Source organism: Vollenhovia emeryi, unplaced genomic scaffold (assembly GCF_000949405.1).
Source record: "Vollenhovia emeryi isolate VEMERY1.0 unplaced genomic scaffold, V.emery_V1.0 DF939955.1, whole genome shotgun sequence".
NCBI lineage: Eukaryota > Metazoa > Arthropoda > Insecta > Hymenoptera > Formicidae > Vollenhovia > Vollenhovia emeryi.
Genome location: NW_011966411.1, coordinates 1,092 through 15,588, shown reverse-complemented (window position 1 = coordinate 15,588; position 14,497 = coordinate 1,092). Strand labels below are relative to the sequence as shown.

The following is a 14,497-nucleotide window of genomic DNA, read 5'->3' as shown; positions in this document are numbered from 1 at the left end:
GGGGAGGGGGTGTGGGGCGCGGGTGGCGAGGGGGGTGAGGGGGTGTATGGGTGTGTGCGGGTGTGGTTGTGTGCTTTAGCTCGTGATCAAACGGGACAGTGGTCAATTGCAACGTGGTCAATCGGGACCGTGGTCAATTGCAACGTGGCCGATCGGGAGCGTGGTCAAGTGCAACGTGGTCGATCGTGACCGTGGTCAATTGCAACGTGGTCGATCGGGATCGTGGTCAATAGCAACGTGGTCAATCGGGACCGTGGTCAATTGCAACGTGGTCAATCGGGACCGCGGTCATTTGCAAAGTGGTCAATCGGGACGTGGTCATTTGTAAAGTGGTCAAGTGAAGTGAAAAGTCAAGTGAAAATGCTGTTCTGGTCGACGACGACGACGACGACGACCGGGACGAAGACGACAAAGACGTTTCTTAATCCAAAATTTAACAAATCTGACTTTTGCATTGCAATACCTCCACTCCTGGGGCACGTAGGAGAAAAGTAAAAACACTTTTATTATGCAAATCGTACCCAAGCTATCGATTAAGCGCAGTCTCAATTTCGTCGGATCAACCGTTGTTGAGATCCTAAAATCTGAGGGCCCGTCAACTCGTGTACTCGCGTAAACTTACACGGTCGGTCTCGCACGCGTGTACTAGCTACGCTTACACTTGGCGCGAGACACTACCGTGTCTCGTGATAAGTTTTTGATCGGGTAGCTGCGTTACGCTGAGATAAGTTCATCACCGGGTGAACATTATCAGTTCCCGATGTTTAGGTTGGGTTTGCCCGATACTTTCCCGATGTAAACCGAACGAAATTTCTACTCGGGAATACGCATTAATTAATGTACATTAAATGTACATTTAATGCGGGACAAATATGCGCTTTAAATGTGCATGTACAATTCGCATTTAATGCGAATTTTAATGCACATTTAGAGCGCATTATACGTGCATTGGCGCTCCTTGGGTACTAACGCAATATGGCTCCTTGTATTATACTGCATCTAAATTTTCATGTACAACTTTTTTCTATTAGAATAACTTTTTTTCTAGGCCTTCAATCCTACTTCTAATTGCACGATATTGTTCGGAAATGTTGTCCCTAGAGAGCTCTGGTGTCATTTTGTACCTATGAACTGTAGAATTGTTGTAATAAGCAAATATTCTCGTCAAGTGACAATTCTAATTATTTTTGTTTTGTTTCTGGTATGAAGACGACCAGCTCTCTCTTCATTTTTGTGCGTACTTTCATTCTGCGCAAGAATTTTTCAATTCTGTAAAGCCAATTAAAAGTTATTCTAATAGAAAAAAGTGTCGGTATAGTAGTCACTCCAGCATCCCCTTAACTGATTTAAAAAATGGCTAGCAATTGTTATAGTCATTACTCCCACACACGTGAGTTCTATTATACAATTTTATTTGTCAATGTTTGAGGTCACTCGAAAAACCAACTCGATACTTGTAACTTGAAATGTTCTTTATTGCTATCTGCTTGTACACATGAATGCAGACGCGGTCATACTCATACTGGTTATACGGAACTTCTCTCTCTCTCTCTCTCTCTAAAGCGCTTTCTCGCACTATCGGCGGGGCCAGTAACTAATACTAGGAAGGACAACGCTTACCGACTGCCCCCTACATACCGCCCACCAAAATTAGACGCTCTAATTTTTCTGCTCTTCGTCCGAATGAACCGGAAGCTTGCACAACTTAGTTATAGCTCGCTTAAAACAACCATTTGCGGTTCGAACCATTACGACGCGAACCAAGCTATCGCGACCCGGGTACAGTTCCACGACCCGACCTAACTTCCATCTCAAAGGAGGAAGAATTTCATCGCGAATAATCACTAAATCTCCGATTTGAAGATTACTCTGCTTCTTCTTCCACTTCCCTCGACTCTGCAAGCCGGCGACGTACTCCACCGCCCACCGTTTCCAGAAGTCCTGTAGTACTCGTTGCACCAAACGCCAGCGATCCAGTCTATTGGTTTGAATATCTGTTATGTCGGCATCCGGAATGCTAGTCATCGAATCCCCTATCAAGAAATGTGCCGGGGTTAACGGCTGGAGATCAGCAGGATCGGATGATAAGGGTGTCAAAGGCCTGGAATTAAGGCACGCCTCCACCTGTGTCAGTACCGTAGAGAGCTCCTCAAACGTAAACAATACGTTGCCCATGACGCATTTCAAGTGATGTTTGCAGGACCTTATCCCAGCCTCCCAGAGACCACCCATGTGCGGGGAGGAAGGGGGTATAAACTTCCACTCGATTCCATCCTCGACTAACGCCCTTCCTGTATTTCCTTCCACTTGAGCTTGAACGAATCGACGCATCTCGAGCATATCGAGCACCACTTGTGCGTCTCGAATCCTCCGGTCAGCAGTACCTTAGCAATTTGTTCCTGCAACAGCGTCGCATCCTCGATATTCCTCGCACCGGTCAATATGTCGTCCACATACATCTGCTCCATCAATGCACGCGATGCCATCGGAAAGTTGTGCTGTGCCTCCAAAGCCAATTCGTATATACACCTAGTCGCTAAATAAGTGGAACTAGCCTGCCCATAAGTAACCGTATTTAAACGAAAAGCCTGAACGGGTTCGTCTACATCGAATCTCCAGAGTATACGCTGATAATCTCGGTCGTCTTGATGCACGAGCACCTGCCGGTACATTTTTCGAATGTCCCCGGTCAAGGCGACGTTGTAAAATCGGAATCGAATGATAATTTCAAGTAAACTACCTTGGATTACTGGCCCCGCACGGAGAATATCATTAAGTGACTTCCCTGAGCTAGTTTTACTAGACGCATCGAATACCGCGCGGAGTTTTGTACTCGTACTCGCTTCTTTAATTACGCCGTGGTGGGGTAAATAAGTTACCCGGCAAGCCGGTGCTTGCTCTGTATCGACTACTGGCGACATGTGTCCCATATCTAAATAATCTCGCATAAACTCAACGTATCTGGTACGCAATGTTTCGTCGTTCTTGAAACGCCGCTCTAGTTGCATCAATCGCCTCCTTGCAACCTCCCTGGACTCGCCTAACGCCGCTGGATCCTCGTTGAACGGGAGGCGCACTATAAATCGACCATCCTCGGAGCGCGTAGTCGTTTCCTTGAAAAACTCGTCACTCTCGCAGACCTCCTCCGATCGAGGTGTGATCCCGTTCGTTCCTGAGCTCTCAAGCTCCCAGAACTTTCGAATACTCTGATCAAATGCCTCGCAATGTTCCAACGAGCAAGTCAAAGTCGCAACCGCATCTTGCCTACCTATCAATAACGCTGTAGGTGCGCGCGCAAAAGATCCCGCAACTATCCAACCGAATTTTGTGTTTTGTAGCACCGGAAGATTCGCTCCCAGCTCGAGTCTTTCCGCTTCTAGCCAGGCGAAAAAGAATTCTGCCCCGATTAACATGTCAATCGGACCCGTTTGTAAAATTCTGGATCTGCTAGCATTACATTAGACGGAATAGGCAACGTGTCTCGATTCATTTCCACAGAAGGCAAATGTTTAGTGATCCTCGGTACTACAAATCCACGAACCACTGCGCTCGCATCGGAACATCTCGATCGAATTACAACCTCGCAACACTGATTTACAATGCTTTCGTTCTCGTTAATTCCCGTGACCATCTCAAAAACCTTATCGCGCCTTACCCCTAACCTATTACAAGTCGCCTGAGTAATAAAGTGCGCCTCGCTAGCGCTGTCTAAAAGGATATGTAGTGGCACGATGGCTCCGTTGGGATGCGTTGCGTTAACCAGTGCTGTTGCCATGAGCACTAGCTTCCTCGTTGGATCTCTCGTCACGTGATGAGTGCCTATGCTGCTGCTCGTCTTGTCGCTCGCTGCTGAAGCCGTCTGCTCGACCTTGCCGCCTTCCTCTGGAGCCTTTCCGTCGGCAACCGGGCGGTGGCACAATGTATTGTGCCTCTCCGAACATTCACGACACGATCCCATCTTGCATGCCTGCGCAAAGTGTCCGTGACGTAAACAGTTCATGCAAAGTTTCAGCCGACGGACTTCCTTCACTCGATCGTCCATTGACAACGCCAAGAATTTTTCACATCGATATAATAGATGGTCTCCGTGGCACAGATAACATTTCCCAGCTTCGGCGATGCTAGCCAACGCCGTGTTTCTCGCGAACTCCAATCTTCGTTTTTTGTTTGTCGGGTTCGGCCTTGCGCACCCCCTCCTTGTTTCGTGCTTCGATTCTTTCTAATGTTTGACATCTTCTTTCCAGAAAATCATTAAAATTTGTTAGAGTCGCATCCGTCGCGGTTGGACTCTGCTCCCATGCTCGTAGCGTAGTCGCATCCAGCTTCGCTTCCATCATATGAATCACGAGCTCATTCCAGGAATCCGTCGGCAGGTTCAAGGATTTGAGCACCCGCAAGTGCTTCGAAGTATAATCTAGCAAACTTCGAATTGCTGCAGCTGATTCCCTTTCTACCTTCGGCATCGTAAAAAGGCACTGGATATGCTTCTTTTTTATGGCTCTTGGATCGTCGAATCTTTTCTTCAGTAACTCCCACGCGATCACATAATTCGCGTCGGTTAGCTCGATTGCCTCAATTATCTTGGCCGCTGTGCCACTTAATGACGTAACCAAATACTGGAACTTTTGAATGTTCGGGATACTTTCATTCGCATGAATCATTGACTGGAATGTCTCGGAAAATCGCTTCCAATCTTCCACTCGGCCATCGAACGTTGGAAGCCTCACCACCGGCAGCTTCACCCTCGTCTCTTGATTAGTCGCGCCACTTCCGCTTGCGATACTGCGGATTAGCTGCGTCTGTTGCTCGAACAACCTTTCGATTGCGTCACCATTGTTCGCCGTTGCCCCGTCGCCTCGCTGACTCATCTGCCGTATGATCTCGCCCTGTTGTAACAGCATATTCGACAGCATTTCGTCACTCGAACGCGACTCACCTTGTTGTGCTGGCAACGCGTTTAACCATCGCTTCATCTTGGTTTTCAACTCGAAATACCTTTCTTCGAACACTGTCTCCTCAAAGGCCTCCGCGTCAGTGGGCTCTCCCTCCGCGGTATCATTGATTTCGTCTTGCACATTTTCGAACTCGCGTTGTATCTCCTCTAACCTCGAAAGGTAGGTTTCCATCTCTTCTCTGCTCACGTTGTCTTCCAGCCCTTGCTCGGCCTTTGACTTGAGCCTCGTCATCTTTGCCTTGATGGTTGCTCGTCGCCTGCGAAGCTTCGCGATGTCCGCCATAACCTTTCTCGAACGGCTTTCTAGAGTAATCTTGCTTCCTTCGACCGTAATCGTTCGTACTTTGTGGACTGTATTTCACCTCGATTGACCTTGTCGATCTCAATCCGGCTCGATTGGACCAATGTTTGAGGTCACTCGAAAAACCAACTCGATACTTGTAACTTGAAATGTTCTTTATTGCTATCTGCTTGTACACATGAATGCAGACGCGGTCATACTCATACTGGTTATACGGAACTTCTCTCTCTCTCTCTAAAGCGCTTTCTCGCACTATCGGCGGGGCCAGTAACTAATACTAGAACACGAAGGACATCGCTTACCGACTGCCCCCTACAGTCAAGATTAAAACAAATTAGCTGTTTATCGTTCATAATTGATGTTTCTTTGATGAATGTTGGTGAATTTTTCAGTAGAAATGCTGTTGTGTTAACGAGGAAGGTTACGATTACAAAATTTTGAGTTTTAATGTTGTCGGCGTAATCGTATGTGTTCACAGTTGGAAAATTTGTGTTTTCTTGTTAAAAGAAATGCCCGTTAAAATTTTTGTGTTAAATGGTTAACACATTCATGTGTTAATTTAACAGATTGCTCTTATGTTAATTGACCTTAAATGTAAAATTATTAAAATAACTGAAAAGAAATGTTAAAACAACACAATGTGTACTTATTTTGTAATCTTACACAATACATATGTTCTATATTATTAGTAACAAGATTTATCTGTTAAAATGTACAGAATGAAATGTTGATTTTATTCTATATAACATAAGAGAGTGATCTCGGACCATTTGGCTTATTACATCTGGGCCTGGATAGATCAGTTGGAAGAGCACTCGCCTGGCAAGCTGAAGGTCCTAGGTTCGAATCCTAGCCCGTTACTTTTCTCGCCGAAAAATAAGTGGCGTGCACTTATTGTTAGTGCCTACCTCCCCGAAGATACATTCCTATTTATTATGAAATGTGAAAATCACATTTTTTAAATTCATTTTGTCATTAAAAATATGTTAAATTTACACAAAATTTATGTTAAATGATTTTGAGATTTGCATTTATTTTGTGTTAAAATATTAACAGATTATTAGTGTGATCCTTTAACATATCCATATTATGTTAAATTAACACAAAAATTTGTGTGGACCGTTTGGGACATGTGATATCTGTTAAATTTAACACAAATTTTTCAACTGTGTTGGAATTATCAACCGATCGAGAATCGATTTGATCGATACAGATTCGATACTATCACAGTGGCGCCAATTGTGGCGAAACAGTCGCTCATGCGAACGAACGACGGCAGTTGCCTACGAAATTTTGACGAGACAAGACGTACGAGCTTGTTATAGCATTATAGAACGTTATATCAGTAATAAATTTTACATTATCACAATCAACGAGACGAGACGATTAAATGCAGACATTCGTCGCATTTTCCAAAGATAAGAAGAATACAATTAAACCTCGAAAATCAAACAGTATGTATACTTTCTCTATTGTGATTATATGCTACATCGTTCATTACAAACATCTCATAGTCTCTGTTTAGAAATAAGAATTAAAGAATCCACCATTTTGTTTGAGCGTCAATGTGGATCTGCGTAGTAAAAACTCTTCTCGGAACTATTTCCCATGAAGAGATTTCTATATAAAACCGATTATTCAGCGAGATTTTTAAACTCAATTTATTTAATTTTTTAAAAAGACAGGATTTAATTAGGCTAATCATCGAACGTCAATTGATGTGAAATATTGCAATTGTTATTAAATTATAAATGTTCCTACCAACTTGAAATGAAATTACAGACGCGAACTCATCGCTGACATTATTTCGAACATAAAAGAAGTACTTGACCCTATGTTCAAAGTCTTGAATAATCATATCACCTCATTTGTGATTTCGCTGCAAAATTCATACCGGCATCGATATTCATGCGATGTTTATTACTGGCATGGGAATTGACTGAGCGAGATAACGGTCCGGCACTGTTTTGGGTTGTCACCTCCGAGACAACGGCGGATCGCCGGGATCGCTTCGCAGTCGCATTTTTCCATGCCACTAATAGAAACAAAACCAGGGGAGTCACAGCGATGTGACTCGTGTACAACACAGGAGCTTCGAGAACCGTCTCCAGAAAGGCGGTATAAAACCAGCGCGAGCGCGCGCCTGGCTCAGATCGCTTTCCGTTATCGCAAGTTTCGGAAGTCATCGCGCTTTGTACTTCGCCGTACGTTAAGATACTCGCTTAAGCCGCATCGCGAATATCCTTTGTGAGAGAAAGGAAAAACTGTAAATAGTGTATATAGATGTGTTAAATATATTCTGCATTACAAAATCACACCGTGTTAGTGAGACCAAACGTGTAGTGTCTAAACCTCATCCCTCGAGCACTGAACATTCTGGTCCTTCGAGCCGGATTGCTTGTCCGAACAATCACTGGTAGTCTCGTGGTGCCGTGCACGGAGTCCCTTCGCTCCAAGATGAGCATGGATGCTGAGGGCTTGATCCGCGCCCAGACGGAGCTTCAGCTACTTCTCGCGCGCAGCTGGGAGAACTTGAAGAAAGCGGGGTCCGCTAAGATAACTGTGGGGCTGTTAGAGTCACGGCTGAAAGTCGTAGAAAAAAACTGGCGAAGGTTCGAAGTAAATCACGAGACACTAAACACTAAACACTGGGAGGCAATCAAGGACACGGATTACATTCAAAACAAAGACTATGGAACAGTGGAAGAGATCTTCATAACACAACGAGGCACCATCACAGACATGATACGTGAAATAAAGGAGTCCGCGGCGAAGACGGCGACTGAGGCCGCACCGCAATCAAGGCGAACGCTTCCTCGCATCCAACTCCCGACGTTCTCCGGGAAATGTGACGAGTGGCCCGCCTTTCGCGATCTATTCCAGTCACTTGTCTCTGCTGATCCCTCCGTGACGGGGGTGGAGAGGCTCCACTACCTGAAGACAAGCGTGAAAGGAGAAGCGGCACAGCTCATCGCGAATCTACCTACAATAGAGGAGAACTTTAAAGGAGCATGGACCATCTTGACCGACCACTATGAGAACAAGCGCCTGCTGGTGAGATCTTGCTTCGCCTCGTTCACGGCAATACCAAAGATGAAGAGTGAGTCCACTGACTCACTCACTAGTGACCTTAAACGCCTCTTCCATGGGATGCTGAGTACCGTCGGAACCTTGGAGAGCATCGGACGCCCGATCGCCAACAGCGCGGACCTCTTTGTACATCTTGTCACAGAGACCCTCGATCCGCGTTCTCGCCGCGAGTGGGAGACGGAAGTGAGTGGAACATCCGAGCCGCCGTCGTACGAGACCCTGAAGAGCTTCGTGGAGCGTCGAGTGAGGACATTGGAGGCCCTGCAACCTCACAAAGCCGAGTCAACACTACCAGCCTCAGGCAAGAGCACCAGTGCAACGACAAAGTCCGCCCGATCGCACTTGACGCAAAAACCGACAAAGAAAGGCGGTCGCTGTGCACTCTGCGAGGGTGACCACTACATCCTCTTCTGCAGCGAGTTCCAAAAGAAGTCGGCCAAAGAGAAGAAGGGAATCGTGGAGTCGAAGCAGCTTTGCTTCAACTGTTTCGGGAAGCACCAAGTCGCCGAGTGCCAATCGAAAAAATCATGTGCCGCGTGCAACGCGCGACACCACTCATCGACGCACGACGCCTACATCGCCAGCTCGCCCGGCAACAACCCCACTTCGCATCACGCGCAACGACGAAGCATGAGGAGCACCACGGTTCTCCTTGCCACCGCACGAGTCAACGTCGCTGACCGTCATGGCACTAAACAGTCAGCACGAGCGCTCATCGACTCTGGATCCGAGATCTCGCTCATTTCAGAGGCCTTGACGCAACGCCTCAGACTGCCACGGAGTGCCGCGCCGGTCTCGATCATCGGTGTGGGCGGACGTCGCACAGCGACGGCCAATGGCAAGGTCAGTGTGCACCTCTCCTCTAGGACATCGAACTTCTCCATGCCGCTGAACACCTTAGTCCTGCCGCGCATATCGGCTTACAGCGCTCGACTGTCGGCGGCGAGCCACGAATGGGCACACGTACAGGGCCTCTCACTGGCCGACCCAGACTTCGGCACTTCCGACCCCGTGGATCTCCTCCTGGGAGCCGACGTCTTCCACCTCATCATTCAGGAAGGCCTGAAGAAGGGCGGCCCGCAACAGCCGATCGCACAGCAGACCGCGCTTGGCTGGATCCTCTCAGGGATTGTACACGGCACTCAACAACAACTTCCTGCCCTGGCCCACCAGTGCTGCGTCGACAAGCACCTCGCGTCACTGATCGGCTTGTTTTGGGAGCAGGAGGAATCCCCTAGGACAGCGAGCCCACTCACCGAGGATGAGCAGCGAGCCGAGACACTCTTCGTGCAAACACATTCCAGGACTGAGAACGGGAGGTACGTCGTGCGGCTTCCAGTGTCTACAACACTTCCAGACCTAAGCCACACTCGACGCACAGCGCTGTGTACGCAGCTTGGTATGGAAAGGCGATTTCTAAAGGACGCAGCACTGCACGAGAGGTACGCAGAGTTCATGGAGGAGTACGAAGCACTTGGCCACATGACTCCGGCAGCGCCACTCAGCGATGTTAAGGCATGCTACTTACCTCATCACGGGGTATTCAAACAAACCGACTCAACGAAAAAGATCCGGGTGGTCTTCAACGGGTCATCAAAACTGCCTTCAGGAGAATCCCTGAACGAGTTCCTGCTTCCTGGCCCAAATTTGTTGCCTGCTCTACCGGACGTACTGACGAGGTGGAGACGACATCAATTCGTGCTGGTCACGGACATAGCCAAAATGTACCGGCAAATCATGGTGCATCCCGACGACCGCAACCTACAGCGAATCCTGTGGAGAAAAACCCACAACCAGTCACTACAAGAGTACCAACTCAATACAGTCACTACAAGAGTACCGACTCAATACAGTCACTTACGGGTTGGCATGTGCACCGTACCTTGCCATCCGGACGCTGCAGCAGCTTGCTGCCGATGAGGAAAAACGGTACCCGCTAGGAGCAGCCGTGCTCCGATCCAGCTGCTACGTGGACGACATCTTGACGGGAGCCGACAGCATCGAGAAGACTCGCGAGATACAGGAAGAATTGATCTTTCTGTGCGCAGCGGGTGGCTTTCCACTGAGCAAGTGGGCTGCCAACTCCGAAGCGCTATTGGACGGCATCCCAGTGAGTCACAAGCACCGACAGTGCCCTCCTGCTTGGGGGCAGGACCTGGAGCACTCCACCCTCGGACTGCAGTGGCATCCACGAGAAGACGCCTTCTCCTTCAGGATGTCGCCTGCAACGACACATCACTAAGAGAACGGTCTTGTCACAGACAGCTAGACTGTTCGACCCTCTCGGGTGGCTGGCCCCGGTGGTCATCAAGGCAAAAATTCTGATCCAGCAGCTGTGGTTGCAGCGGCTCGACTGGGACGATCAGCTAGCATGCAAGGACGAACGAGAGTGGCTCACCTTCCAAGGAGAACTCCAGACCCTGGGTGACATCCGCGTGCCCCGTTGGCTGAACACCAGCCACACCGGCGAAGTCGAGCTGCATGGCTTCGCCGACGCATCAGAGCGGGCATACGCAGCCGCAGTTTATGCCGTGGTGCAGCCTGGCAGGGCGGGCGGCGGACAATTCCTCCTAACGGCCCGAACAAAGGTCGCGCCCATCAGCCAGGTATCACTCCCACGGCTTGAACTTTGCGCTGCAGCTCTCCTGGTCAAGCTGGCGGCGCACACCCATAAAACGGCGGGCCTGGCCATCTCCAGCACCCACTTGTGGTCAGATTCGACAGTGGCTCTCGCCTGGATCCACGGACACTCATCGAAATGGAAGACCTTCGTCGCAAACAGGGTCGCCACCATCCAACGGACGCTTCCCGAGGCTATCTGGCGCCACGTTCCCAGCAAGGACAACCCCGCCGATTGCGCATCGCGAGGACTAGCTCCCACGGCGCTGCTCGCGCACACACTATGGTGGAGGGGCCCGGCCTGGCTGACCGATCGTACTTCCTGGCCAACCCGGACAGAATTCACCGCCTGCGAGGAGGACCTCCCGGATCGACGCACCCTAGTGCATCTCGCCACCGAGGAAGCCGAGGATAACCACATCATGCTTCAGCGAATCTCGTCACTTCATAGGCTGCTCAGAGTGACAGCCTGGTGCCGACGATGGCTCTGCAAAATAAGACAGACAACGTTCGTTTCCGCCAGCGGTGTCCTGACACCGGAAGAACTGGAGGAGGCACGCCTCACCTGGATACGGGCGACTCAGGAAGCCCACTTCAAGAGGGAACGGAAGGCTATGGAGAGGGAGAAGCCACTACCCAGACGCAGCCCTCTCAACAAGCTGGCTCCCTTCATCGACGACAAGGGGCTCCTGCGCGTGGGAGGGCGACTCAAACATTCGCTGCTGAGCCCGGACGAGCGACACCCAGTCATCTTGCCAGCAGCCGCACGCTTCACTGCCATGCTCATCGATGCGTGTCACAGGGAGACGATGCACGGCGGGATCCAGCTCACGCTGGGAACAATCCGACGGCGATATTGGATCCCAGGCGGTCGAGCAGCCGTCAGGCGACACATCCACCGATGTGTGAGATGCGTGCGATGGCGGGCGGCAACACCGAAAACATTGATGGGCGACCTTCCTGGCCCAAGAGTCACCGCATCGCGGCCATTCACGCACACAGGCGTGGATTACGCTGGACCCGTGCAGCTCCGGACAAGCAAGGGACGTGGTCATCGATCGTGCAAGGCTTTCCTTGCCATTTTTGTGTGTTTCAGTACCAAAGCTGTGCATCTTGAGGTGGTCTCAGACTACAGTGCCGACGCCTTCCTCGCCGCCTTCCGACGCTTTGTGTCTCGCCGTGGCCTCTGCCGGGCTGTCTACAGTGACCAAGGAACCACGTTCGTCGGGGCCGACACTCAGCTCAAGGCCCTCTTCCGAGATGCAGCGAAGGGCAACGCTTACATCGCCAATACCCTGGCCAACCATGGAGTCCAGTGGTGCTTCAACCCGCCGGCAGCTCCTCATTTTGGCGGTCTGTGGGAAGCAGCCGTCAAGTCTGTAAAGCATCACCTACGAAGGGTGATAGGCGACTCTACACTCACCTTCGAGGAAATGAGTACAGTGCTGGCACAAATAGAGGCGTGCCTGAATTCACGACCACTACAGGCGCTATCGGACGATCCCGAGGACGTGAACGCACTCACCCCGGGACACTTCTTGATTGGCGCCCCACTCAATGCTGTGCCGGAGCCATCCTTGGTGGAACACGCCCCGAGCCGGCTATCCAGATGGCAATTGCTCCAGCAAATGCGGGACCACTTTTGGCACAGGTGGTCTCACGAATATCTACACACAATAGCAACGCGAGCCAAATGGTGGAGAACGGACATTGCACCAGGTATAGGGGACCTATGCATTATCAAAGGAGAAAACTCACCCCCAGGGAAATGGCCGTTGGCACGCATCACGGAGGTCCATCCTGGAAGCGACGGGGAAGTCCGTGTGGTAACCGCACGAACAACCAACACTTCCCTCAAGCGACCGGTAACCAAGATCGTCCTGCTGCCGTCAAGCGTCACAGCGCAAGAGGGATGACTTCCGAGGCAACCCCTTCACTCGACGGATCGTGCTGCAACAAACTCTACCAAGCGTATCATACATAAGCTCTCTCACCTTCGTCTCATTCAGTTCTGTAATCTCAGGCAAACAAAGCTAACCTCACTTTACACTCTCACCTCGCACAGAGGAGATTGATTCCAGGCTCGCTTCAGGCTGTGTGATTCCCCCAACTTCTCTGTACCTGTCACTCGGGTGTCATCTCGTACTTAACTCACGACCACACTGCATCTCGTGCACACTGCCACCACTGCCGCGTCCTACTGCACTTTGTATCGTTGCATGACGTACCGATCACTACATTGATTACACCACCAATGAGCAATGAGGCGAGAGCGTAAACCGCAGCGCCGAACGCCACCAATTTCGCTAGTAGCCACTAGCGAGGCGGGCGGCATGTTCAAAGTCTTGAATAATCATATCACCTCATTTGTGATTTCGCTGCAAAATTCATACCGGCATCGATATTCATGCAATGTTTATTACTGGCATGGGAATTGACTGAGCGAGATAACGGTCCGGCACTGTTTTGGGTTGTCACCTCCGAGACAACGGCGGATCGCCGGGATCGCTTCGCAGTCGCATTTTTCCATGCCACTAATAGAAACAAAAACAAGGGGAGTCACAGCGATGTGACTCGTGTACAACACAGGAGCTTCGAGAACCGTCTCCAGAAAGGCGGTATAAAACCAGCGCGAGCGCGCGCCTGGCTCAGATCGCTTTCCGTTATCGCAAGTTTCGGAAGTCATCGCGCTTTGTACTTCGCCGTACGTTAAGATACTCGCTTAAGCCGTATCGCGAATATCCTTTGTGAGAGAAAGGAAAAACTGTAAATAGTGTATATAGATGTGTTAAATATATTCTGCGTTACAAAATCACACCGTGTTAGTGAGACCAAACGTGTAGTGTCTAAACCTCCTCCCTCGAGCACTGAACACCCTACTTCAAGGGTTATCCAGCAATGAGTAAGCAATATGTTCAGTAATAAATGCACTTATTGTTAGTGTTATACTGTTTTATTCCAATCAATCTTTAATCTAATTTTTTTATTACGGAAATAACTTTGCATTGTGGAAATTATCTTTAACACAAAGAGCTTATAACATTTTGACGTCAATGACTGATCTTATGAAGTAGATATCAGTATATACAAACAGATCCAAGTACACACATACACACATCAGCCGACCCACTCAACAACGTCTCAATATGTATTAAATGACTCAAAGTTGGACAAAGTTGGACTCACACTTGGACAATTGCTAATAGAATATACAAAAAAATGTAATATTTAATAGAAACAAAAATAATTTTATGTACCTGTTCTCTAATCTAATTAATTACATCGAAATTTAATGCACAAATATTTGTGGATATTAATTATGTATTATATTAATTATATAATTTTATTGTTACGGTAGATTTGTAGTTCTTCAAAATTTTCTTTGAAATAAAATTATTTTATGTTTATATAATTATATTTCAATTTTTTAGAATTTCTCGTAATAATCGATAAGCTTATTTCGGATCTAGATGGAAAAGATTAGGGCTGGTGATTTCCTTCGAAGGCTTCGATATTCGAAGATTCGAAGCTTC

The 14,497-nt window shown here is 48.8% G+C and overlaps 3 protein-coding genes across 3 annotated transcripts; 1 reads left to right on the top strand and 2 right to left on the bottom strand.

The window, feature by feature from the left end:
- Positions 1 to 2,279: 2,279 nt before the first annotated feature.
- LOC105556526 lies at positions 2,280 to 3,958 on the bottom strand. The gene is made up of 2 exons (XM_012003623.1): positions 3,663 to 3,958; positions 2,280 to 3,444 (listed from the first exon to the last, which is right to left on the bottom strand). The coding sequence occupies exons 1-2, from the start codon at positions 3,956 to 3,958 to the stop codon at positions 2,280 to 2,282; spliced, it is 1,461 nt and encodes a 486-aa protein (XP_011859013.1).
- Positions 3,959 to 4,121: 163 nt separating this feature from the next.
- LOC105556525 lies at positions 4,122 to 5,237 on the bottom strand. Its single transcript, XM_012003622.1, has one exon. The coding sequence runs from the start codon at positions 5,235 to 5,237 to the stop codon at positions 4,122 to 4,124; it is 1,116 nt and encodes a 371-aa protein (XP_011859012.1).
- A 2,475-nt stretch (positions 5,238 to 7,712) lies between these two features.
- LOC105556524 lies at positions 7,713 to 14,152 on the top strand. Its single transcript, XM_012003621.1, has 3 exons — positions 7,713 to 10,085; positions 10,171 to 10,455; positions 10,607 to 14,152. Exons 1-3 carry the CDS (start codon positions 7,713 to 7,715, stop codon positions 12,878 to 12,880), a joined length of 4,932 nt encoding a protein of 1,643 aa, XP_011859011.1. The 3' UTR covers positions 12,881 to 14,152.
- Positions 14,153 to 14,497: the final 345 nt, after the last annotated feature.

Bases quoted from the DNA above. Each gene is read 5' to 3' on its own strand.
- LOC105556526 (XM_012003623.1), bottom strand. From the start codon at position 3,958: ATGGGATCGTGTCGTGAATGTTCGGAGAGGCACAATACATTGTGCCAC. The intron at 3,445-3,662 runs GTTAGGGGTAAG...TAATGCTAGCAG, and splicing joins ACTCAGGCGACTTGTAATAG to ATCCAGAATTTTACAAACGG.
- LOC105556525 (XM_012003622.1), bottom strand. From the start codon at position 5,237: ATGGCGGACATCGCGAAGCTTCGCAGGCGACGAGCAACCATCAAGGCA.
- LOC105556524 (XM_012003621.1), top strand. From the start codon at position 7,713: ATGAGCATGGATGCTGAGGGCTTGATCCGCGCCCAGACGGAGCTTCAG. The intron at 10,086-10,170 runs GTGCATCCCGAC...AACTCAATACAG, and splicing joins AAATGTACCGGCAAATCATG to TCACTACAAGAGTACCGACT. The intron at 10,456-10,606 runs GTGAGTCACAAG...GTCTTGTCACAG, and splicing joins CGCTATTGGACGGCATCCCA to ACAGCTAGACTGTTCGACCC.